The following is a 27,659-nucleotide window of genomic DNA, read 5'->3' as shown; positions in this document are numbered from 1 at the left end:
TTTCTTGTTGGATTGAACACATACTGCTGTAGAAAGTTCTCCTGAACACAATCTAGGAACTTTTGCCCCTCTCCGCCCTTTACACTACCACTGTCCCAGTCTACATTCGGGTAATTAAAGTCCCCCATTATAACTGCTCTATAATGCCACAATCTCTCTGTAATTTCCCTGCAGGTTTGTTCTTCTACATCCTTCTCACTGTTTGCCGGTCTATTGACTACACCAAACAATGTAATTGCACCCTTTTTGTTCCTTAGCTCGAGCCAAATTGATTCTGTCCTTGAACCCTCTGGGACATCCTCTTTCTCCAGCACTCCAATGCTCTCCTTAACCAATAACGCCACCCTCCTCCTTTCCTTCCTTTCCTATCTTTTCTGAACACCTTGCGCCCTAACGATTATAATTATAACAGAATGCATCCAGTTTTAGTTGTGAGCTGGCATAACCTTTTTGTGATTAATGGTGCCTTTCTGATTTGACAGTGTGTGAGCTACACGTCCATGTTGACTGTGGTCCTTTTGCCTGCAGTGACTGTAGGCGCTGCCATCAAGACGGGCATTATGATCGGGTAAGTACCGGTGGGAGGGAGTAACAAGTGGTATTCCAAGCAGCAATTCTGCCAATGTTATAATAAAACAAAACTCAAACATTGCTCATTTATATATACTAAGCACTATTGGCCTATTGTATTGAAACAGCATCACGGTAGCAGTTATCATCATATTAGCAATGTGAAATCTTTCCAAATTATAAAGACTGACTAATGATGTGAAAACTTAGTATTAGTCAAATTATACATCAAATTTGATGTGCAGCAGTCACTCAAATAAAATAGGAATAGAGAATTTTGTAAACCAGGAAAAGTAAAAGAATAGCTAAAGAAAGAGCAGCACTGATCAAAGAGCAAGTAGGAAGCATCTTAGGATGAAGGAATGGTCGAGTTACTAAACATATATATGTTGCCTTAGACTTCGTAATAGAGTGTGGCATTGAAAATGTGAGGATGCAAGAGGAGTAAGTACTGAAATTAGGATAGCTATATATAAGGGTTTGAGAACTGAAAATATTGATTAACTCAGTGTGCAAGGCACTGATCTTGATAACCTCTCCAACATCTTTGGAGATGGAAGTTGTACCAGAGGCATAGAATATTATCAATTTACCAGCTCTGTTCAGAACAGTATAAATCAGGTAATTAAATAATCCCTTAGCATTAATCAGGAAACTAGACTGATCAGCCTACCATTGATCAGGTAACTAGATCAACCAGCAATGGCTGAGCTCCTGGTGGTCAATATTTGGGATAAAATGGCCACTCACTGAGAAGGACATGGTTTTTTAAAACATCCATTCATGGGATGTGGGCTTCGCTGGCTGGACCAGCAATTATTGTCCATCCCGAACTGCCCATGGGAAGGTGGTGGTGAGCTGCCTTCTTGAACTGCCACAGTCCATGTGGTGTAGGTACACCCACAGTGCTGTTAGGGAGGGAGTTCCAGGATTTTGACCCAGTGACAATGAAGGAATGGTGATATATTTCCAAGTCAGGATGGTGAGTGACTTGGAGGGGAACTTCTAGGTGGTGGTATTCCCATGTATCTGCTGCCCTTGTCCTTCTTGATGGTAGTGGTTGTGGGTTTAGAAGGTGTTGTTGAAGGAGCCTTGGTGAATTCCTGCAGTGCATCTTGTAGATGGTACACACTGCTGCTACTGTGCGTCGGTGGTGGAGGGAGTGAATGTTTGTGGATGTGGTGCCAATCAAGTGGGCTGCTTTGTCCTGGATGGTGTCAAGCTTCTTGAGTATTGTGGGAGCTACACTCATCCAGGCAAGTGGGGAGTATTCCATGACACTCCTGACCTGTGCCTTTTAGATGGTGGACAGGCTTTGGGGAGTCAGGAGGTGAGTTTCTCATTGCACGATTCTTAACCTCTGACCTGCTCTTGTAGCCACAGCATTTATATGGCTAGTCCAGTTCAATTTCTGATTAATGGTAACCCCCAGGATGTTGATAGTGGGGGATTCAGTGATGGTAATGCCATTGAACATCAAGGGGCGATGTTTGGATTCTCTTTTGTTGGAGATGGTCATTGCCTGGCACTTGTGTGGCATGCATGTTACTTGCCATTTGTCAGCCCAAGCCTGGATATTGTCCAGGTCTTGCTGCATTTGGACATGGACTGCTTCAGTATCTGAGGAGTCGCGAATGGTGCTGAACATTGTGCAATCATCAGCAAACATCCCCACTTCTGACCTTATGATGGAAGGAAAGTCATTAATGAAGCAGCTAAAGATGGTTGGGCCGAGGACACTACCCTGAGGAACTCCTGCAGTGATGTCCTGGAGCTGAGATGACTGACCTCCAAAACCACAACCATCTTCCTTTGTGCTAGGTATGACTCCAACCAGCGGAGAATTTTCCCCCTAATTCCCTTTGACTTCAGCTTTGCTAGGGCTCCTTGATGTCACATTCGGTCAAATGTGGCCTTGATGTCAAGGGCAGTCACTCTCACCTCACCTCGGGAATTCAGCTCTTTTGTCCAAGGCTGTAATGAGGTCAGGAGATGAGTGGCCCTGGCGGAACCCAAACTGGGCATCAGCAGGTTATTGCTAAGCAAGTGCTGCTTGGTAGCACTGTTGATGACCCCTTCCATCACTTTACTGATGATGGAGAGTAGACTGATGGGGCAGTAATTGGCCGGGTTGGATTTGTCCTGCTTTTTGTGTACCATTTTAACAGATTGTCTGTGGTAACTTTTCAAGCCAAAAAATCATTTCCTTTCAGCTGAAGAATCCTGACCCAGTGGACCAGAATTCTGTTTTTACAAGAGGAGGAAGCAATCTGAGAGAGGTTGTTCCTCAGAAGAAAAGACCTGGTTCAAGTAGCTTTATTTCCACAGTGGGTGGGAAGGCTCTGTGACAGTGCACAGGAAGGAGCCACCTACCTGTTACTGTAGCACCTTCACGATCTGCTGTCTTTGCCAGGAAACATGTGGCTCTTTCAATATTAAATACTTCGCCAGGGCATGCCACAGTGTCTCAGAAAATGAATATATGGAGGATGGTTGCTGTAATTTCTCCTTTCCTCCATCCTGATACCTTGTTGTGCATCATTTGGGTGTGCAGGGAACTCACTCTCAGCCTCAGAACTATTGACATGAACAGAAGAGGATGGCTGTTCAGTTTTCCCCTCTTTCCCATGAGAAACTCTTGTAAGGCTGGAGCTCTTGGTTCCCACTAAGAGGGTGGTATTTCATAGAGGTGACGGGGGTCTCACCTGCTGGCTGGAGAAATCCACAAATCCCTGAAGGTAGCAGGGCAGATAGATAGGGCAGGTAAGATGGTTAAGAAGGCATATGGGATACTTGCTTATATTAGCCGAGCATTGAATACAAGAGCAGGGAGGTTATGTTGGAACTGCATAAAACGCTGGTTAGGCCACAACTGGAGTATTGCGTGCAGTTCTGGTCACCACATTATAGGAAGGATGTGATTGCACTGGAGAGGGTGCAGAGGAGATTTACCAGGATGCTGCCTGGGCTGGAGGGTCTGAGCTTGAGGAAAGATTGGATGGGCTGGGGTTGTTTCCTTGGAGCAGTGAAGATTGGGAGGAGACCTGATAGAGGTGTATAAGATTGAGGGGCATAGATAGGGTGGATAGGAAGACATTTTTTCCATTAGTAGAGGGCTCAATAACCGGGGGTGCATAGATTTAAAGTAAGAGGTAGAAGGCTAAGAGGGGAGTTGAGGAGAAAGTTTTTCACCCAGTGGGTGGTGGGAGTCTGAAACTTACTGCCTGAAAGGGTGGTTGAGTAAGAAGCTCTGGTAACATATTCACTTGTGTTGCCATAGCCTCCAGGCCAAGCGCTGGAAAATGGGATTAATGTAGTCAGTTATTTGTTGATGGTGTGGACATGATGGGCTGAATGGCCTCCTTCTAAGTTGTAAATGTCTATGAGAGCCAGTGAGAGTCTTGTGTCCCCTCCTTTCAGAAAGGCCTGCCGGAATTAAGTGCCAGTCAGTCCTTTCCAAGGATCAAGCTCTCTCGGGTGGAAATAATGCCCCTGAGAGCTGCTGACCAGTCAGAGCCCAACAGCTGTGCATGGCCTGGCAGTACCAGCGAGAGTAGAAGCTGCTTCAGCAGTGAGACCCAAGATCACCGAGGGCCCAGGCAATAGGTGAGTGGGGTGGGGGTCACGGAATGGGGGTGTGAAGGGTGGTTAGCAAAGACAGTGGGGTGGCCCTCAGCAGGTCCCTCTCCTTCCCAATGTCGGATGAAGAGTCATACGGACTTGAAACGTTAACTGTGTTCCTCTCCGCAGATGCTGTCAGACCTGCTGAGTTTTTCCAGCTATTTTTGTTTTGGTTTTTATCTTTATAATTAAGGCACACAAGTTTATTTAAGTATTGAATCATTCCTGGGAAAAGACACTTCTTTTAAGTTAATACTGTAACAGGATAGTGATTGAAATTTACATCTCAATTATAATGCTTTTTATTTGATTAACAGTTTTACTGCATTGTATTCCCCTTTGGATTAAGATTAGAGATTTTAGGCATTTTAACACTTAATTATATCTTTCAAAGTGTGAGATTAAAGCTCTTTAACTTGTCATTTGTCAGGAGTCTTATCACCATCACTGGAGGGAAGGAAATCTCTCCTCCAGCGCACGCTGTGATGTCTGTAAGAAGTCATGTGGCTCATCAGAAGTGTTATCAGGAATTAGATGTGAATGGTGTGGGACAACAGTAAGTAAACAGTTTGATAAGCAGAGTTGCCTGTCCTTAATGTGCCTTAAAATAACACACAAACCGGTTTTGTGCCTCTTGGAGTGCATAGAGACAACGGGCCATGATGACTCACCATCCATGGTTCCCATCATCTAGTGACTCCTGCTAAAACAAATGACCTTCTTATATCTGTAAATAATGAATGAATTCTCCTTACTCTGATGTATAAGTAAGTAATCAATATTTCCAAGCAGTTGATGAGTACTCCTGACTCTAGCCTGTAAATAATGGATGAATCCTTCCAACCTTTTTAACAATTGATGAATTTTCCTGATCCTGACATGAAAAAAAATTTAATCTCCTGAATAATTACTGAGTTCTCCCAAACAGTAAATAATTACTAAATTATTCTGAGCCTGACCCATAAATAACCAATGAATTTTACTAATCTCAAACATTGACTTAGATTAATTTTTAAAAGATCGAAATTAAAAATTATGTTTGAATTTCTTCTTGATTTAGTTAATGAATTGATTTACAGCTGACCATTTCCTGCCATAATTTGCGTTTATTCATTGAATGTCATGATTGATCATCCTCAGAGGGAAAAAGCAGTTTTATTTTCTCCGTCAGTTAGCTCAACCATCAGCATTGACGAAGTTCAGTAACATGAGCAGCCTTATAGTAGGCCAAACAACCTTTATCTTTTTAAACTCAAGCTACAATTTTATTATATATAAAGATAAAGAAATGCACCTTCCTTCTCCCACAGGTTCATGCTGACTGCTACAGTAGCCTCACACCAGAATGTAATTTTGGAAGGTTGCAGAACATGATATTGCCTCCAAATTGTGTGCGTGTATGTGCACGCAACTTCAGCAAGTTCCACTGTTTTCGGATATCAGAAACTGCACAAATGGAACAAGGCAAGCAGGAGAAACTATTGAATTTCTGATTATTTCTGTTGTTACAGGCAGGAGGGGGTCAGTTCAGCCAGCACTGTTTTCCTCTTACCATTTGTCTATAAACAGAAGGTGTTTTGAATTTGTTTCTTTTAAAACAAATGTTGACTTATTTTCCCAAACCCTTGGTTTTTGTGTGATCCAATATTACTAATAATCCCACAACAAACTTGAGTTAAGATTAACTCAGAAGGTTAGTTTATTGTACACATTCAAAACCTGCGAAAAGGAGTGTTCGCAACTTCCCGCTCTGCATTCATGAAGAACAGGGAGGGATAGCGGAAAGGAGATTTACAGTATAAGGACCACATAACTGAATGTTGGTTCACATGAGTTCCAGAATCCCAAAGTCAGAGTCCAGTGAGGAGATCTTTCACGCGAACATTCGATGGTCAGCTGACTGGAGATCGACGTTGTAAGATTCACTTTTTCAGGTGTCGTTGATGCTGCAAGATGAAGTAGGCACACAGAGATTGCGTCAGTTCTGTAGGTGATGATATGAAATCTTCCAGTAGAGTCAGGTGGGCTAGTGGTCTAACCTGGACAGAACTTGCTTATGTGTGGCCTGCCAGTTGGATGTTAAACAGCAGACTGGCTGCACAGCTCATAAAGGTAATATTAAACTGCTCAAAAGCCCAGAGTCATGGGTCATGTGACCTTCCTTCTCCACAGTGACTTCAATAAAAGATGCTTATCCAGTGTCTGGAATTAGACTTTCTTTTCAGGTCTGACAATGTCTCAGCCATTATGGATTGAAAGGGGTATTGAGGGACTGATGTTTGGAAAGCCATTGCTTCAACAGACCCACAAACTCCACCAGCAAGGTTGTCTTATCAAATGCAAATTGTGCTCCTGTAGATCCTTTTGAAATTGGTCTGTACAGTCCCAGACCTGTTAGAAGCTCCTTAGGCATAACGAGGTGTGACATTCCAGAAACTGAGAAAAGAATGCTTTTGTTCTGGAGACTGCTGGGGGTAATTTCCAGATAGAGGGTCAACCATTTTAACCTGCCTGTGTTCAGCAGAAAAGTCCAGTTTAAAAATAAAAAATTTTAAAAGGCTAAAGTTTTCGGTTCCACGTTGGAGGAACCAAACACTGTATTAAAATTATTGAACTAAACAGTGGTAATTTGTTATTGGATGGTAATTCCTACTTGGCCTATTCTGAACCTGTCTAAATTTTGCTTTAGCATTTCAGAGATTCATTTTGAGCAAGCTTGAATAATTGCAGTTTAAAACTTAAGGCCACTTGATAAATGTTCTGAAGTATTGCCTTAAGGAAACCTAAACACAGTTAGAAAAACTGAGTTCGTCACCATTGGGTGATGAACAATCAATTTTCAAATTTTGATTTAATCTACAAAGCTGTTTGTCCCTGGGTGTTACTCGACAGGTAATATTATTCTGTATCAGCAGCTTTTGTAACTTTTACAGATATAATCCTTTTTTCATGCCTAACTAATTATTCTGGGTTGTTCTCATTTTAGCATTTTTATTTTCAGTTTAAAAACCAGTCATAATGAAAAAAGATATATTTCATAAACTAATCCAAGTTGAGTGAAGTGGCTGAGGTTTCTATTCTGTGTGTTAGAAAGTAAATGGATCACTGTGGTATTGTTGTTAATCCTGATGCTTAGATCCCAGCACTTGTTAAGGTCCAAAGAGCAGTTGGTATGTGGCCATGTGCTTGCGCATGTATGTGTATATGTGGCCATGTGGTGGAGCCTGTGTGTGGGGCCATGTGGTGGAGCGTGTGTATGGGTGGGGGGTGGGTGAGAGTGGGGGAGAGGCTAGGGAGTCATGTATAATGCACTATTCCCAAGGTAATTGCAGTGTAAAGCCTGTGGCTGATGTGATTATCTTTCCATAGTTGTCAACGATGGTAATGATGATCATGCCGATACTGGGAATCATGCATCATATAAAGATACGCAATCTGCTGCCACAACTGATTCAGGTAAACGACTTTATTATAATTTATTCTGACCACTTCTGTTGAGGAATATGTTTGAATCTTTTATAAAAAGATTCATAAAACCAGTGTTATGAGACAGCATTTCGATAAAGCTGAGTTATTTAAAAATTTCAGAGGGAAACTTTAAACAACTGTCATAACCTGTATTTTAAGTGGTATTTGAGATGCAACTCTAAATTCAGGAATCAGACTACCAGTTCTTGAGAGATTTTATATTAAACTAAATGAAACATTTTATTAATTTACAACAATTTATTACTATCATACCTTTTAACAAATTCCTGAACTAATCTCCATTAAGGTAACAGCAACCCATAGACTTAACCAGACCCCAGGCAAAGCATTTTCACCTTACGAAGTGAAAATGAGGTTCCTTTCACTTTGGTTCCTGTGGAGACAGTCGGAGGCTTACAGCTGCTTTGATCTTACATTGCCTCTGCCCTGTACACACGAAAACTGCTGAAAATATACCTAGCACAGCTCATTGAATGTAAATTCTCATTGTATCACCAGCCGCTTCTCACAATAAAACCCCTTTCATAGTACCAATTTTATTAGTAATATAAACATATTGCTTGGTCTCTGCTGGCTAGGTGCCAAAATTCACTTGCCTTCTTGAATGTTCTATTCAAAAAATGCAAGTGCACTCTACCTCTCTTACATCTCAAAACTAGTGCACATCAAAGCACCCAGACTGGCTGGCTTTAATCCATTTAAGACACACCCACAGACTAAACCTCTAATTTAAAAGAAACATATTTTCCAATAATATATACATTAATATCTTCATGACACCAGACACAGCTAAATATCTGACTTAATAATTTATGAATCATTGCTTGGGATCATGCTATTCATCAAAATTATGGCTTAATACAAATTCTGAAATGAAGACTTTTTGGCTTGTGGACAGATTATTGTGTAGATATGTACGTGTGAAATCTATTTGGTGCTTCAGGTGAAATTTAAAACTAATGATATAATAAAATTATGCTCACTTATTCTGCTTCACACACCTGTCCTTTTAAGTGAATTCCTTTAACCTTCATGTTGTCCAACAACAACTGATATTTATATTGCACCGCTAATATAATGAAATGCTTCACAGGAGCATTGTAAAACAAAGACTGACACTGAGCCACTTAAGATATCAAATCAAATGACCAAACGTTTGGTCAAAGAGGAAAGTTTTAAGGAGCGTCTTAATGGACGTAAGTAGACAGGTGGAGAGTGTAGGGAGGGTGTTCTAGAGTTTAGGACCTAGGCAGTTGAAGGCACACCCAGTAATGGCGGAGTAGTTAAAATTGAGGATCATAAAGAGGCCAGAATTAGAGGAGTGCAGAGATCCCAGAGGGATGAGGACCTGGAGGAGATTACAGCATTGGGGAGGAGAGAAGCCATGGATGGAATTGAAAACAAGGATGAGAATTTTAAAATCAAGATATTTCTTGCCTGACAGTCAATGTAGGTCAGTGAGCACAGCAGGGTGATATGGGATGAGACTTTCCACAAGTTAAGACACTGGTGGCAGAGTTTTGGATGATCTCAAGTTTAGGCAGGGTAGAATATGGGAGACCAGCCAGGAGAATGTTGGAATAGTCAAGTCTAGAGGTAACTAAGGCATGACTGGGGGTTTCAGCAGCAGATGAGCTGAGACGAGGGTGAAGTTGGGCGATGTTATGGAGGTGCCATTTGTGATGGCACAATTATGAAATTGGAAGCTCATCTCCGGATCAGATGTGATACTAAGGTTGTGAACAGACTGCCTTAATCTCAGACTGTTGCCAGGGCAAGGAATAGTGTTGGTAGCTAGGGAATGGTGTTTGGAGCGAGGACTCAAAACAATGACTTCAGACTTCCCAGTGTTTAATTGGAGGAAATGCCACAGAATCACAGAATTGTTACAGCACAGAAGGAGGCCATTTGGCTCATCGTTTCTGCACTGGCTCTCCAAATGAGCAATTCTTTAGTACTGTTCTCCTGCCTTCTCAGCTCCAAAGACTCTTAATGTAGAAGTCTGGATGCAGCTTTGCAAATGGAGTGCAGATTGCAAGCAGAGAGAGCTGATATATGAGTTTGGTGAGGGGGAGGAGTTGCTCCTTTTCTACTTTTTTCTTACTTCAGTGCAGTGGAAGGAGCTGGTTGGTGAGTAACTGGTTAGCCAATTAGGAATGAAGAAACGTATAACTCTTAGTTGAAGGTGGTACTAGCATTTAATAAATACAGTAAATTGTAGTATACATAGGAATTATTCTAAGTTGAGTAAGAAAGTAATTCAATTAAATTAACTAAATAACATAAGTAACAATGGCAGTATAGGTGTTGTGTTGCAGCTGTGGAACGTGGCAAGTCCTGGACAGCAACACGATCCAGGACAAACACGTCTGCAGAAATTGTAAGCTGCTAGAGGAATTCTGGATCAGAATTATCTAGAAGGCGAACTATAGGCACTACGCAACATCAGGGATGGGGAGAAAGACCCTGGACTCTTTATACCAGAAGACAGTGACACCTCTTAGAATAGGGTTATCTGTTTTAGTCAGTGGTGAGGGACAGGAGTGTGCAGCTGTGAGTGAGGCAGGTAAAGGAACCAAGCGGACAGTAATGCAATTGTTAAACAGGTTTGAGGTGCTTGCAACCTGTGTGGACGAAAGCAAGGTCTACAGGGCGAATGAACAGACTAGCCAAGGCACCATGGTACAGGAAGCTGTTCAAGCAGGTGGAGCAAAAATGAATGTAGTTGCAGTTGGGGACAGTATAGTCGGGGGATAGACACCTGTTCTCTGCAGCCAAGAGCAAGAATCCAGAAGGCTGTGTTGTTTGCCTGGTGCCAGTGTTTTGGATATCTGCTCAGGGCTGGAAAGGAACTTGCATTGGGACGGGGAGAACCCAGTCGTCGTGGTCCATGTAGGTTTCAATGACGTAGGTAGAACTAGGAAAGAGGTTCTGCTGAGGGAGTATGAGCAGCTAGGGTCTAAATTAAAAACCAGAACCTCAAAAGGTAAAAATCCCTGGATTATTACTTGAGGCATGAACAAATTGGCATAGGGTAAATAAGATTAGAGAGTTAAACACGTAGCTCAAAGACTGGTGTGGCAGAAGTAGATTCTGGTTCATGAGGCACTGGCACCAGCGCTGGGGGAAGTGGGGGCTGTAACTTTGGAGTCGTCTGCACCTGAACCTTGCTGAGACCAGTGTTCTAACCAGCCACGTAACTGGGCAAGTAGAAAGGGTTTTAAACTAAATAGTGGAGACAAGGGATCAAATTTGGGAAGGTGTGGTAAATCAAAGAGTAGCGACAAGGGCGGAGAGAAAGGTATTAACATGGGAGATGACAAACAGACCGTGACAGGAAGAGACAGAGAGTAGAAATCTAAGAGTAAATCAGCAGATCAGACTGGAGGTTACAAAAATAATAAAAGGACAAAACTAAAGGCTCCATATGGCAGGAAAGTGAAGTTGAGGATTATCAGATCAGCCATGGTCTCATTGAATGGCGGAACAGATTCGATGTGCCGAAAGGTCTACTTCTGCTCCGATGTCTTATGGTATCTGAATGCACGTAGCATTCGAAACAATACAAATGAACTGATAGTGCAAATAGAAATAAATAAGTACGATCTGACAGCCATTACAGAGGCATAGATTGGGACCTGAAAATTGAAGGGTACGTGACATTTAAGAAGGACAGAAAGCTAGGAAAAGGTGGAGTGGTGGCTTTGTTAATTAAAGATGATATTAGCTCTATATAGAGGGATGACCTAAGTTCAGGAAACTGGGATGTAGAAGCGTTTTGGGTAGAGATGAGAAATGATAAAGGCAAGGAGTCACTTTTGGGAGTGGTGTAAGGGCCCCGTAACAGTAACCACACGGTGGGACAGGGTGTAAGGGAAGAAATAATGGGAACTTGTCAGAAAGGTACAGCGATAATCATGGGGGATTTTAATCTGCATAGAGACTAGAAAAATCAGATGGGCAAAGGTGGCCTAGATGGGGAATTCATAGAATGTTTCCGGGCTAGTTTTTTAGAACAGCATGTTCTGGCACCAACCAGAGAGCGGGCTATACAATACCTGGTTCTGTGCAAAGAAATAGGATTAATTAATGACCTCAAAGTGAAGGCACCCCTTGGTAGCAGCAGTCAGATGGACTGCAGCGGCTCAAAAAGGCAGCTCACTACCACCTTCTCAAGGGCAACTAGGGATGGGCAATAAATGCTGGTCCAGCCAATGAAGCCCGTGACTGAATAAGAGAAAAGTATAAGTGGTTGCTGTTGATAATGTGTAGAGATGTACTACCAAGAGGCTTCTTTAGTTGAACAACAGACTTTATTTACAGAGTTGCTGGATTAACTGCAGGCCGCTAGCAAGGCTACAATACATTATCCAGACTAGGAAAACCCTACTCCTTATAAGGATCTCTGCGCTTGGTGTTGATTGGCTGCTCTGACCACATGACTCTTACTCAGTAAGGCTGGCCTTAAAGCAACAATCACCACATCTCCCACCCCCTTTAAATCCCTGTTTTACATTCCTTATTTACACAAATTACATTATACAGGTGAATAGAAAACAATATCAAAAATCTTAGAAATAATCACACTGGAACTTTGTCATAAATTCACATGATTTACTTATATACATAGATCCAGTAATTACGAATCAAGTCGTTGAGGGGGTTTCTGTTCTGGGTAGAGCAGTGTAATTCTATAGCCTGAGGCTCTCCTACAGGGTCGACACTAACAGGAACTGTGATAACGGGTATCTCTTTTGGCACGGGCAATTCATCACTATTTGATTCAATGGAGACATCAGTTATGTCTATAACAGGTTGATCAGGTACTTCGGTGCTTATGGGTTCACTAACATTCCTTGGTGGCACCACTGACTATGGAAGCATTATCCTGCTCCTCAGGTGATCCACGTGTTTACAAACAATCCAGCTTTCCACACCTACTCGAAATAAAAGGGTCTCAAAGAAAATGATTCCTGGGATCGAACTTAGACCACTACCATAGTTTTGTACATATACGGCTTAATCTACCATAAATTTCCAGGCTCTTCTATGCAAATTGTGGCTTGTTTTCTGATTACCTTGGTTCTCCTCTACCCTCCCTGGCAAATTTGGAAATATGAAACTCGGTCTCATTCTGAGCTGACACTTCATAAGCAGTTCTGGTGGAACTCCCGTTGTTGTGTGTGGAGTTGTGTGGTAGCTAAGGAGGAAGCGTGAGATTTTGGTTTCCAAGGCTCCTCCCAACAATTTTTTTAGCCCTGAGTTGAAAGTTTGGACGGCTCTCTCGGCTGGTCTGTTCGATGCTGGGTGGTAAGGCGCAGTTCAGATGTGTTTAATGCCGTTTAAATTAGTGACGTTCTGAAATTCAGCACTTGTAAATATGCCTCCGTTGCCTGATACAATGACTTTGGGCAATCTGTGAGACAAAAAGCATTGGCGTAACCTTTCGATGGTAGCAAGCGACATAGGTGATTTCACCTCAAAATTCTCCATCCATTTGTGCATTGATCATGAGCAAAAACATTTGTGCCTAGGAATGGACCCACGTAGTCTATATGGATCCTCATCCGTGGTCAGTCAGGCCATTCCCAAGGGTGCAGTGGGTGTAGTGGGGCTGCGCTGTGGGGCTGTAGTGGGTGCAGTGGGGCTGCGCTGGCAACTTTGTGCAGTTGGCACTGTTGACAGTGCATGACTAACTTCTCAATATCTGCATCTATACCAGGCCACCACACATAGCTCCTTGTGAGCATTTTAATTTTAGAAATACCAGGATGACTGCTGTGTAACTTGGTTAGGAGCAGTTCCCTGCCTGGTATAGGAACAACTACTTTTGCTCTCCAGCGTATGATGTCATCTTGACAACTTAATTCGTATTTGTGGGTAAAAATGGTTTCATTTCCTCAGAGACTGGCTCATCCAACCATCCTGTAAGTATTTGGTCTCTCAATTTGGACAGAAGCGGATCTCACTTAGTCCAGTTCCCGCTTCGTGCAGATGGGCGATGTGTTTAAGAAATTCAATGCAAGAACAATTTCTTGGGATACAAGAGTACACAAGATGCTTTCTTGAAGGGTAGGTGGCTAAGGGCATCCGCGTTCGCTATATGTATCCCAGGTCAGTGCTCGAAAGTATTCGTAGGCAGACAGATGAATGCCCATTGCTGAATTCTTGTCGAGGCTATCAGCGGGGTAGTCTTGTCTTCTTTGAAAAGGCCCAAAAGCGGTTTATGGTCAGAGATGATAATAAGTGTCTGCCATGCAAGTACTGGTGGCATTTTTTTAACTCCGAAGATATTGACAGTCTTTCCTTCTCGCTCTGTGAATAACCTTTCTCGGCTACTGAGTGGCTTTTCTTGATACGTAACCTATTGGCCTCTCAGAGCTGTCATCCATTTCATGGGACCATACTGCACCAATGCCACGTGGAGAGGAGTCACAGGTTAATATCAACCCTTTAGATGGGTCGAAGTGCATTAGCAGGGTTGATGGAAGCAGCAGTTGTTTTACTCTGTTGAAGGCTGCCTCCAGGACCAACAATGGTGTTTCTTCAGCAGGACAGCCGATTAGTTGGGTAAAAATCACCCCATAGTTGTTTACCAACCCTAAAAATGATTTGAGTTCCGCGATATTTGGGGGGGAAGGTGCCTCGTTTATCACCTTTCTTCCACGGGATGTAATCCTTGTCCCAGATAGTTAATCTGGATTCCAGTATCCAGAAATCTTTTTAATATTCCTCTAAATTTGCTAAGCGCTCAGCCTGTTATGAGGACACTGTCAAGGTTTCTTATTTGTTCATGGGATGTGGGCATCACTGGGTAGGCCAGCATTTATTGCCCATCCCTAATTGCCCTTGTTCAGGGGGCATTTGAGAGACAGCCACATTCCTGTGGGTCTGAAGTCACATGTAGGCCAGACCAGGTAAGGACAGAAGATTTCCTTCTTTAATTAGTGAAGCAGACGAGCTTTTAAAACAATCGACAATGTTTTCATTAGACTTTTAATTCCAGATTTTTATTGAATTCAAATTTCACCATCTGCCATGGTGGGATTTGAACCCAGGTCCCCAGAGCATTACTCTGGGTCTCAGGAATATTAGTCCAGTGACAATACCACTATGCCACTGCCTCCCCATACTACAACCGGTGGTAATCCCTGTAGCAAGCTCTCCAACGTCCTTTGAAATATTACACATGCTGAGGACACACCAAAAGGTAGACGTGTGTTCTAGAATAGGCCTTTGTATGTGTTTATTGTGACATATCCCCAGATGTGTTTTCTAACTCAAGTTGCTGGTACACGTGGCTTATATTCAACTTGGTGTAAGATTGACCTCCTGTCAGTTTTGCGTACAAGGCTTCAATTCTTGTAATTGGATATTTATTGAACTTGGCGACCCGATTAACTGTTAACTTATAATCACCGCAAGTGCGGTGCTGCCCCTTCTGAAAATTGAACCAGCTGTATGAGGCCTAGTTCCTCCAACCTGTTTAACTCAGCATCCACTTTTTCCCTTAAGGCATACGATACCAGTCTTGCCTTAAAAAATTGGAGAGTTGCCTCTGGATCAACATAAATCTTGGCCTGCAAGCCTTTGGGCAGAATCTTGCCCTTGTCAGGCAGGCTTGGTGGGAACGGTCAGGAAGCCAACCGCTGCCCACAATCGGGGCTGGAAGACGATTTTGCACTGGTGGGCCAATTAACGCATGTTGTTCGAGGTTGCTCCAAAATCCCAATGCTCTGACAATTGCTTCAATTTAGCAATATAAGCCCTCACCCCATATTAAATTTGAATCTTTGCATAATGGCTGATGGTTTGGGCTGAAAATGGCCCTTCACTAAATCCACATGCTCACCGTAACGATTTGGAGTTGGGTGTGCTTGGGGCTGTGAGACTGCGAATAAGGTTGTAGGCCTGACTCCCAGAGCCGCTCAAGAGAATTGCTTTGCACTTGGCTACCTCCCCTATTTCTCTGGCCTGGAAATAAAACCCGAGGCGCACGATTGAGTCCAGTCCCAAAGAGAGGCATCCTGGTGAGTATAATTATTTTCCCTTTTTAAAACGAGATACTTACAGTTGTAGGGCAAGAGGTTCATTTAGCCTTTTCACCAAATGTAGAGATGTACTACCAACAAGCTTCTTTAGTTGAATAACAAACTTTATTTACAGAGCTGCTGGATTAGCTGCAGGCCACTAGCAAGGCTGTAATACACTCTCTAGACTAGGAAAACTCTGCCCCTTATAAGCTTCCCCGCACTTGGTGTTGATTGTCTGTTCTGACTATGTGACCCTTCTTCAGTAAGGCTGGCCTTAAAGCAACAATCACCACATAATACATATGTGTGGATTCATGTCAGGGTCGTATCAGACCTAACAGACACACAGGGCAGCTGCCTTCACCCACTGTAAGACCTCACATGACGAATCAGCTCCCTTGGTCAAAATATCAAAGATCTGCCGACTAGGATCACAGGTCTGAGTTCAGATTAGGAATGGGAGGAATTAAAAGATGGGATGTATTCATTGTATACCCGTATACCCTCTAAAAATCCAGTTGTATGGTATCATTGGTTTCAGCCCTCTCAAAAAAGCACAAGTTAGGGTCAATTTTGTTTGACCATTCTGTAGCATTTCACATCCTGAAAGGTCAGCCTCTAGTTTTTACACTGTGCCCCTTTGTCCCAGACTGCAAACAGTGGAAATAATTTCTCTCTGTTTATCCGATCAGTTCCCCTTAATATGTTGAAAACTTCAATTAAATTACCTTTTAACTTTCTAAATTCTCGAGAATGCAACCCTATTTAGTGTAATCGCTCTTTGTAATTTAACCCTTGGAGTCCAGGTTTCAAGTATTTATCCAGTTTCCTTTTGAAAGTTTGTGTTAAATCTGTTTCTTCTGCCCTTTGAGACAGTGGATTCCAGATCACCATAACTTGTGCATAATTTTTTTTCCCTCTTTGTTTTTTAATTTGCCAGTTATCTTAAATCTGTGACCTCTGGTTACCGACCCTTCAACCACTAGAAACAGTTCCTCCTTTTTGCTCTATATAAACCACTCAAGATTTTAAATTGAATTTCTTTTGAATGCTCATTTATCAGCACAAGTATAAATCCTGTCCAGCTCTCCTTGTGAAATCTTAGTTTCTTTCCTGAGTCAGGATTTGGTTTTCACTCTTTGCTCCCCCACCACACTTGCTCTGCTCAAAACCATCTACAGATTTACTTTGCACTCAGACATATTCCAAGGGGAAGCGGAAACATAGTGGTATTGTCACTGGACTGGTAATCTAGAGACCCAGGATAATGCTTTGAGGACCTGGGTTTAAACCCTGTGGCAGATGGTGGAAATTGAATTCGACAAAAATCTGGAATTAAATTTCTAATGCTGACCATGAAACCATTGTCGACTGTATTAAAAAAAAAACCACCTGGTTCACTAATGTCCTTTAGGGAAGGAAATCTGCCGTCCTTATCTAGTTTGGCCTACATGTGACTCCAGACCCACAGCAATGTGGTTGATTCTTAATGCCCTCTGAACAAGGGTAATTAGGGATGGACAATAAATGTTGACCTCTCCAGCGACAGCCTCATCCCATGAACAAATAAAAAAAAGTTATGTTTATTAAGGAATATCACTAGTCACAGCACTTCCTCCGGGACAACTCATTCAAGTGTGTCAACTATCAGGTGATAGTTCGTAAAGGAGTCTTTTACACGTACGGTGCCCTATGAAAATCAGATTGTAATGCACCTTGTGGCTTCCCCTTTCTGAAAAAAGCACGAGGTTGGACAGGCAAAATAGACCCTTTAGCATTTTGAGTTATTTCTTTACTAGTGTTATGATTATTGTTTTGGTTATTTTTCTAATTATTGATATCAGACAAATATGTCTAATAATTGCCAGCTATGATTCCATAATTGAATATGGGAACTACATTGGCCTATTTCAGTAGGAACCTCCACAGTGTTTGTTGACTCCCTCAACATGACTGTCACTGTTCCCATAGGAACATAGGACTTGCGAGCAGGAGTAAGACATTTGGCCCTTTGAGCTTACTGCACAATTTGATAAGATGGTGGCTGATCTGGTTGTGATCACAAGTCTGCTTTCCTGTCTGCCCCCATAACCCTTGATTCCCTCCTCTCTCTTGTCCATCAAAAATCTGTTTAACTCAGCCTTCAGTGAATTTAATGACCCAGTCTCCACTGCTTTCTGGGAAAGAGAATTCCACATACTAATAATCCACTGAAAGAGAAACTTCTCTTCATCACCGTATTAGAAGTGAGATCTCTTATTCTTAAACTGTGTCTCTTAGTTCTAGTCTCCCCACAAGAGGAAACATCCTCCTGGCGTCCACCCTGTCAAGTCCCCTCGATCTTATATGTCTCAATAAAATTAGCTCTCATTCTTCTAAATTCCAATGGGTATAGACCCAACCTGTTCAACCTTATCTTCAAGATAAGCTTCTTCGTCCCAGGAATGAGTTGAGTGAACCTTCTCTGAACGGCTCTGAACTGAACTGAACCATGTTCTCTAACTACCCTGGCCTATAGTTCATCAGTCTGGGAGTTCATTGGTTTTCTGCCCTTTGAGCTTCTCCACTGTCTGTTTAACTAATGTCGAATGCTAAAACTACACGTTATGTATATTTGTTGAAAGGTTTAATGTTAGTGACCTTTCTGGGTCTAAAAAACTTCAAACTATTGTTGCTTAGCTGGGTGCTGACTATTGTGGTATTATCAGCCAATGGCTATTTCCTTTCAGGAAATAACTCGTCTAATTCAGCAGCTGCCTGTGCTTAGCACTGCAGGATAGCTAGTTGACAAAACAAAAACAAAAATACCTAGAAAAATTCAGCAGGTCTGGCAGCCTCTGTGGAGAGGGACACAGTTAATGTTCCGAGTCCGAATGACTTCAACAGAACTGTTCTGTTCAAGGGTCATTCGGACTTGAAACATTAACTGTGTCCCTCTCCACAGATGCTGCCAGACCTGCTGAGTTTTTCCAGGTATTTTTGTTTTTGTTTTGGATTTCCAGCATCGGCAGTTTTTGCTTTTAGCTAGTTGACAAGTCTGTTAAACAGAGTGCTTGGGAATTTTCAAGCAAAGTATGTGGGAAGATACTGTAACTGTATACCATAAATAGCCCCAGTTGGGACCTTCATCCTGCTATTGAGGTAATCATCAGGCCATGAGTTTCCATCCACTGTGGATTTACCCTTGTATTTAATTAAAACAAATCTGTCATGTATTTTATTTAAATATCCCTTTTTTCTACAAAATTGGGGATTCAGGTGTAATCCTTAGAATTTTATTTAATTTTTCAATGATTGCAGTGTGATTTTACAGATTTTCACGAGATTGTTTTCAATACAGTTTATTTAATAACCCAATGACTTTTGTGTTTAAAAAGTAAATTGCTGATTTTTATCCTGTTGTTTCATGTGCTTTATATTGTATTTGTGTTAATTCTTCTCAGGCAAACAGACCTTAAAAATATTTGATGGAAACGACACAGTGAAACGCAATCAATTTCGACTAATTACTGTTCCTCGAATTTCAAAAATAGAAGAAGCAGTGGTGAGTTGATTCCAAACTACTAACAAAATCTCAAGCTAAAGTTGAAATTCAGGTTAGAATTTGCATTGTTTTGCTCGCCTAACCTGTGTCATTAGATTGTATTGTCTGCACAGTTTATAATCGCTTCTCAAAAGCAACCAAACAACAATGTATTAAAATTCATTATTTTCTGCATTTTCTATGCCATAATTAAATATGTACAAATTAAACTAAGGAAAAAAGAATGACCTTCACTTTCAACATTGTTCAGTTATAGGAAAATTGGTCCTGCAAAATCCTTCATTGCTTCTTCCTACAATTATCCCTACTTAAAGCTACAATGAGAATTGTCACCCATATGTTTTTAATGACACCAATGCCCTAGCTGCTTGTGCTTGCAAACATCACTCCACCACACTTACATTGTGAATATGCAGTCATCAGAGCCTACATCAGGCTATCCAGCTGTCCAACTTACCAACAACCCAACTCAAATCTAGAAGGCCATTTTGAACTGTTGCCAAAGCCGTGCAGCAATAGAACCATAGAAAAATTACAGCACAGAAGGAGGTCAGCCCATCTTGTCCATGCCAGCCTGAGGACACTCAGATGTCCTTTTTAATCCCACCTTCCTGCACCCGGCCCATAGCCCTGCAGTTTACAGTACTTATGGTGCAGATCCAGGTACTTTTTAAAAGAGTTTAGCCTTGATGATAACTGGTGCAGTATTCAGAAGAACCAAATGGATTCCTTTCTGAAGGACCTCAAAGTGAAACCTGAAGGGTTAAACCTTCCTCACAAACAGTGGACAACCAGAAAATGCCTCTGAACCTGTCATGGTTGATGCTGCCATCCTCTCTATAGTTGGGAGATTAAAGCAGTCCTAAGTACATCATCAAACACTGTATTCAGAGGAAATTCAAAGGTAGTCTACAAATATCCATATTGTTACACTGGATATCTAACTTACATATTGATATTTGGCTGCAACAACAACAGCTTGCATTTCTATAATGCCTTTAGCATATAAAATATTCTAAGACACCTCACAGCAGTGATTTCAGACAGAATTTGACCAATTAAAAGCTGTAAACAAAACAGCAACTGACATACATGGTCATCACAATCTGCTTCTCTTGGGATCTGGAAAGGACTGCTGTTTATATTTATGACAGACTAAACTAGAATGACTTTAAACTTCAGACTGACATCCCATTTACCAGACATGGCATTTAGACTTCAACCAGGATGAGGTGAAGTAGAACACATCTGGAGCTACAGAGACGTATATCTCATCAAATTAACTGGTCACTGGTCTGGTTTAACAATTCAAGCTGTAGGACTAGTGAAAAAGCAGAAATGTTTTGTGAGGTCAAAGGATCATGGAGACAAAATTATATAAATTATATTTTACCAAACACGCACCTTGAGAGAAGAAACTGTCAACAGATTATATGTACAAATCCAAAAACAGCTAAGTGTGTAATTCTTATGCAGACTTTATGTTTAATCTATTTTCATTGGACCTAATGTCACAGCCCTTCCTGTTCTGTACTTAACTGAACTAACACACTTCTTCGGGTAAAGCCGAATACCATATTTTCTGGGAAAATTCCTATGAAGTTCTTTGACAGATATTGAACATGACTAGCAATAATGACTACTTAAACTTCCAGAATTATAGGGGAGAATTTTCTTCCCGTTGGGGGTGCTGAGCTGGCGCACGGCTGATTGCCGCCCGCGATTGGCTGGGTGCTGCCATTTGATGTGGGCGGGGCCAATAAAGGCCCCTCCCAGTGTCCCGCGCACCCGGAAGCGCTGAGTGCTCTCTGTGCGGGCAGGGGGAAGAGGGAGAAAATTGCTGGATTACTTTATAAATTTGGAAGCTATTTGGACTGTTGCCTTAAAGAAGGTGTGTAGTTGGGAGTCTGGCTAAGTAGAAATTATAACTGTGTAACTGTAATCTTTTGTGTTTTTTTAATTAATAAATGTTTTAATTTAATTTTTAAAATCTCTAAAGGTGCCACCGATGTTACGTTTTTTGCCTCGAGTCTTTCCTCCTCACTGGAAAGAATCTTTGCTGAGTGTTACAAAATATCTGCTTAAATGTCTGCCACTGCATCGCTAATGAGCTTGCAAACGGGAGCGGAAAATCCCGGCCCTAGAGCACTGTGTACAGTTTTGGTCTCCTCATTTAGGGATATAAATGCATTAGAAACTGTTCAGAGAAGGTTCATTCGCCTGATTCCTGGAATATGAGGAAAGGTTGGACAGGCTGGGCCTGTATCCATTGGAGTTTAGAACAATGAGAGGTAATCTTATTGAAACATGTGAGACCCTGAGGGGGCTTGACAGGGTGGATGCTGAAAGGACGTTTCCCTTTCCTGCTTCTACTTTGAACCCTTCTCTCTTGTGGCACGTTTATGAATTGTTGGCTGGAGAAGTAATTTCCTGAGAGACCTTGGACATTAGGTGCTGATAAAAATGGAGTTCTCTTCAAGGTTTTTTCTTGTCTTCACTTGCTTATCTTTATCACTGGTGAGTGTTATTATAGGGTAGGACTCTAACACCAAAGCAAGTGGGAAAGTAACTAGTCAAGAGAAGCTAATGAGTCAATTAAGTGTTATGGCACAACAGATGGTAAATGCTGAGCTGCTCAAATCCCCAGAGGGAAATTTGAAACAACTGCCACAATTGTTTTGCAATTTGTATTTTGATTTTGAGATGTGTGCCTTGAATTCTGTAGGAGTGAGTCTACCGAGACTTAGAGATTTTTATATAACTAAATTAAGCTTTTATTAATGAAATAAATAATTTTTAAGCAAATACTTGGGCCTACAAATCACTACTATGATAACTCCTAGCTCCCCTAATTAATCTAACTCCCAGTTACATCTCCATTAAGGCAACAGTAAAAACAAAATAGATTTTAACAGACCCAGGCAAAGCACTCAATACCCTGGACAGGTATATTCACATGAATTCTTTTAGCTTCGGTTCCTACAGGCAGCAGCTTGGTACATAGAGGCTAGAGGCTTTTCACACTTGTTAGATCTTAGAATGTCTTCTTTCCTTACAAATAACCTCAGCTCCTTTATACATGTTTCTCCCTTTTAAATGTAAATCTCATTGTTTCAATATATCTTTGAACTTTACTTTTCTAAAAATAAAAACCTTTCATAGTACCAATTTTATCAGTAAGCTTTGGGAAAAATAAACACACTGTTTGGTTTCTGGCTAAGTGTAACATATCACCCAGTCTTTGAAATTCACAGCTACTCTGGTTTATGTCAAAATGCAAATTTTCCTTTTACTCCTCACATTCTAAAACTTCAGCCATGTTTACTTATTTAGCATTTCAAACCTAGTTTCTCTTCCGATACATCAAAGTCTTCAGACCAGCTGTCTTTAATTCAATAAAGTACCCCCCTGCAACACGCAGACACACACACACACACACACACACACACACACACACATATGATCCAGACCCACTATTCCTACTTTACAATGAACCCCAATAACCTTACAAAAATTATATTTTCATGACAAAAGGAATAGAGTTACGTTAAGTGAGTGGACAAAAAATTGGCAGATGGAGTATAATATGGGAAAATGTGAACTTGTCCACTTTAGTAGGAAGATCGGAAGAACAGTACACTATTTAAATGTAGAGAGGTCGCAGAATTTGGTGGAACAGAGGGATCTAGGTGTCCTGATACATGAATTACAAAAAGTTAGTCTGCAGGTACAGCAAGTGTTTAGGAAGGGAAATGGAATGTTGACATTTATTGCAAAGGGAATGGGATATAAGAACGGGGAAGTTTTACTGCAGCTGTACAGGGCATTAGTGAGACCACACCTGGAGTACTGTGTACAATTTTGGTCTCCTTATTTGAAAAAGGATATAAATGTGTTAGAAGCGGTTTAGAGAAAGTTCGCTTGACTCAGACCTGGGGTGAAAGAATAATCTGATGTAGAAAGGTTGAACTTTGCTTAAAACCATTGGAGTTTAGAAAAATCAGAGGTGATTTTTTTGTATATTCTTTCATAGGATGTGGGCGTTAGTGGCAAGGCCAGCATTTGTTGCCCATCCCTCATTGTGCTTGAACTGAGTGGCTTGCCAGGCCATTTCAGAGGCCAGTTAAGAGTTAACCACATTGTTGCAGGGTAAGGTTGGCAGGTTTCCCTCCCTAATGGTGATTGATGATAGTTTCATGGTCACCATTCCTGAGACAAGCTTTCAATTCCAGATTTTTATTATTTGAATTTAAATTTCACCAGCTGCCATGGTGTGATGTGAACCTATGCTCTCAGAGCATTAGCCTGGGCCTCTGTATCACTTGTCCAGTGAATGACCATTTGTCCAGTGAATGACCATTTGTCCAGTGAATGACCATTTGTCCGGTGACATGACCATTTGTCTGGTGACATGACCATTTGTCTGGTGACATGACCATTTGTCCAGTGAATGACCATTTGTCCAGTGAATGACCATTTGTCCGGTGACATGACCATTTGTCCGGTGACATGACCATTTGTCCGGTGACATGACCATTTGTCCGGTGACATGACCATTTGTCCGGTGACATGACCATTTGTCCGGTGACATGACCATTTGTCCGGTGACATGACCACTTGTCCAGTGACATGATCACTATGCTACCATTCCCCCACCCCACCAAATTTTATTGAAACAAGTAAGATCCTGAGGAGATTTGATAGGTTGGATACTGGGAAGTGTTTCCTGTTGTGGGAAGACTAGAACCAGGGAACACAGTTTAAGAATAAGAGGTCTCCCTTTTAAGATGGAGATCAGATTTTTTTCTCAGACGATCATTCGTCTGTGAAATTCTCTTCCCCAGAAAGCAATGGAGGCTGGTTCATTGAATTTATTCAAGGCTGTGTTGGAAAGATTTTTGATGGACAAGGGAGGTCAGGAAGTCAAGCTATGACAGAAAGGTGGAGTTGAGACCACAATCAAATCAGCCATGATCTTATTGAAATAAAAGCAAAATACCGCGGATACTGGAAATCTGAAACAAAAACAGAAAATGCTGGAAAAACTCAGCAGGTCTGAAGTGGAAATGTGATGAAATTTACACTGTTTAAGGGGGTGGGGCAGGTGGAGCTGGATAGAAGGCCAATGATAGGTGGGGACAAAGGAGGGATTGTCAAAGATGTTATGAGCTGAAGGACAAAGGGATTGCTAATGGTCGTGGCTGGTGCTAATAGTGGCTTAAAGATAAATAAGCAGAATGTTATAGTAGAACAAGGGTAGCATTGTGTAAAAGGGCAACATGGAACAAGTGACAGATGGCCCTGTAGGGGAAGGGTGGGGGGAGGGGGTGCTGGTGGGGAAAATAAAGATAGAAAATGGGATAAAAAAGGGATAAAACTACGGATAAATGAAAAAAACGTGGATAAAAAATTAAAATGATGTAGAAGAACAGGGATAAAAAAGGGGGTGATGATAGAGGAGAGAGTTCATGATCTGAAGTTGTTGAACTCATATTCAGTCCGGGAGGCTGTAAAGTGCCTAGACAGAAGGTGAGGTGCTGTTCCTCCAGTTTGCGTTGAGCTTCACTGGAACAGTGCAGCAGGCCAAGGATGGACATGTGGGCATGAGAGCAGGGTGAAGTGTTGAAATGGCAAGTGACAAGGAGGTCTGGGTCATGCTTGCGGACAGACCAGAGGTGTTCTGCAAAGCGGTCGCCCAGTCTGTGTTTGGTCTCCCTGATATAGAGGAGACCACATTGGGAGCAGTGAATGCAGTAGACTAAATTGAAAGAGATGCAAGTAAAGCACTGCTTCACCTGAAAGGAGTGTTTGGGCCCTTGGACGGTAAGGAGGGAGGAGATTGCATGGGATGGTGCCGTGGGAAGGGGGTGAGGTGTAGGGGGTGATGGAAGAGTGGACCAGGGCGTCCTGGATGGAACGGTCCCTACGGAATGCCACCGGGGGGTGAAGGGAAGATGTGTTTGGTGGTGGCATCATGCTGGATTGGCGGAAATAGCGGAGGATAATCCTTTGAATGCAGAGGTTGGCGTGGTGTAAAGTGAGGACAAGGGGGACCCTATCATGGTTCTTGGAGGGAGGGGAAGGCGTGAGGGCAGAGGCGCGGGAGATGGGTCGGACATGGCTGAGGGTCCTGTCAACCACAATGGGGGTGAAACCTTGGTTAAGGAAGAAGGAAGACATGTCAGAAGCACTGTTTTGGAAAGTGACATCATCGGAACAGATGCGACGGAGGTGAAGGAACTGAGAGAATGGGATGGAGTCCTTACAGGAAGCGGGGTGTGAGGAGCTGTAGTCAAGGTAGCTGTGGGAGTCAGTGGGCTTGTTATGAATATTAGTGGACAGTCTATCACCAGAAATGGAGATACAGAGGTCAAGGAAAGGAAGGGAAATGTTGGAGATGGACTATGTGAATGTGATGGAGGGGTGGAAATTGGAAGCAAAATTAATAAACTTTCCAGGTCCAGACGAGAGAATGAAGCGGCACCGAAACAGTCATCGATGTACCGGAGAAAGAGTTGTGGGAGGGGGCCTGAGTAGGACTGGAACAAGGAATGTTCCACATACCCCATAAAGATACAGGCATAACTGGGACCCCTGAGGGTACCCATAGCCACACCTTTTATTTGGAGGAAGTGAGACAAGTTTAAGGAGAAATTGTTCAGTGAGAACACAAGTTCAGACAGACGGAGGAGAGTGGTGGTGAATGGGGATTGTTCGGGTCTCTGTTCAAGGAAGAAGCGGAGAGCCCTTAGACCACCCTGATGGGTGATAGGGGGATTGGACATCCATGGTGAAGAGGAGGCTGTTAGGCCAGAGAACTGGAAATTGTTGATATGAGGTAGGGTGTCAGAGGATGCCCAGAGGATATCTTACTGGAGCTGGCTCGAAGGGCTGAAAGGCCTACTCCTGCTCTGAGTCCTATGTTCCTAATTCTACATTTAAGAGATGGGCAGTAGCTTAAAAATGATCAGGAGATACAAACAAAATTGCACTGTGGTTCATTTTCTGCAAAGCTCAAAAAACAATTCATGGATTTTTTTTGAAAGATTTACTGCTTGCTGCTATAATGCTTGAAAATCTTCAAAGTTACAGACATTCAGCTGCTTGACTTAGTTATCAATCCAAGTTTCACTGAGGCAAATTATTGGTGGAAATGGCTGGAACAGGAGATTAGGAATTCTGAAAGTAGCTACACTCATCATCATTATCAACTACATTCTTTGATCATGGTTTGTTGTAGCCACAGCTGGAATGTTCGTAAACTTGGCAGCAGTTTCAGCCCTGGGACAGGTGCATGAGAGGAGAAGAGATAGGAGTAGGCCTTTGGCCCTTAGAGCCTGCTCTGCCATTCAATAAGATCAAGGCTGATTTCTATCTTAATTGCACCTTGCGCACTATCCCCCTATCCCTTAATTTTAAAATCCAGGGATCTGAGTATTACTGAAAAAAAGAGACTTTCAGCAGAATTCAAGTTCTGTGCTACCCAGGAAGCTGTCAACCTCTGTCAGATATTAACTCAATGAGTGAGCATCCAAGGGTGGGATTTTCCTGTCCTGCCCGCTACCGGCCTGGAAATTCCCACCCGAAGTCAATGGATCTTTTGCTGGTCCCTCAAGTTTCTGTCCTGTCTGCGACAATTTCCCCAGTAGGTGGGACCGGGAGATCCCAGCTCATAGCGCTCTGGGTTAGATAATTCCAAAGATTCACAACTCTGCGTGAATAAGCTTCCCCTTTTCTCAGTACTATGCTAAACGGTTGACCCCTCATATAAGGTGGACCTGTTGCATACTACAGCAACTACAACCCCTTCAACTTAGAAAAATGTTTAGTGCTTAACAGAGCCATAAGAAAAATGAACACTGGGTCAAAGAGGAAAATTAGGACAGGTGCCTAAAACCTAAGTCAAGGAGGTAGTTTTAAGGATGTGTTAAAAGAAAAGAGACAGATGGCGAAGCTTTGAAAGACTGGTGCGCTAAGAGACGGGTGGCTGTCACACTCTCTTAGGGCAGGTGTAGGTTACAGGGAAAGGGAGGGAGCAAGGCCATGGAAGGCTCTGGATACAAGGGTAAGAATTTTAAATTTAAAGCACTGAAGGAGCTGGAGCCAATCTAAGGATGGGTGCAATGTATTAATGGGAGGAGTTGTAGAATGGAAGGGTAGAGGATAGGAGACCACCCAGGGGAACCACTGAATTTATCAAGTTTGACCAGAACATAGGCATGAGGGAATGTTTCAGTGGCAAATGGGATAATAGGGACAGAGGAAGGCAATGTTACAGAAGTGGAAATAGTCATGCAGAATACAGGTATGGAAATGGGGGTCGTAATGAAACAGGGGCAAGGAAAGGAGGGATGGTTGGTGGCAAAGGTGATGTTTGTGGGAGGGGCCCAAGATAATCACTT

At 42.2% G+C, this 27,659-nt stretch overlaps 1 protein-coding gene across 1 annotated transcript in view; it reads left to right on the top strand.

Annotated features, from left to right (window-relative positions):
* LOC121280181 (diacylglycerol kinase theta) overlaps nucleotides 1-27,659 on the top strand; it is a 197,539-nt gene that overhangs the window by 64,447 nt on the left and 105,433 nt on the right. Inside the window, exons 4-8 of the mRNA XM_041191910.1 lie at nucleotides 483-568; nucleotides 4,622-4,747; nucleotides 5,502-5,655; nucleotides 7,561-7,647; nucleotides 19,157-19,257. Coding sequence (XP_041047844.1) covers nucleotides 483-568; nucleotides 4,622-4,747; nucleotides 5,502-5,655; nucleotides 7,561-7,647; nucleotides 19,157-19,257 — 554 coding nt within the window. The remainder of the gene's footprint in view (nucleotides 1-482; nucleotides 569-4,621; nucleotides 4,748-5,501; nucleotides 5,656-7,560; nucleotides 7,648-19,156; nucleotides 19,258-27,659) is intronic.

This window comes from Carcharodon carcharias, chromosome 1, assembly GCF_017639515.1.
Source record: "Carcharodon carcharias isolate sCarCar2 chromosome 1, sCarCar2.pri, whole genome shotgun sequence".
NCBI lineage: Eukaryota > Metazoa > Chordata > Chondrichthyes > Lamniformes > Lamnidae > Carcharodon > Carcharodon carcharias.
The sequence above is the reverse complement of the archived record's forward strand: the minus strand, read 5'-3'. Positions and strand labels throughout refer to the sequence as shown.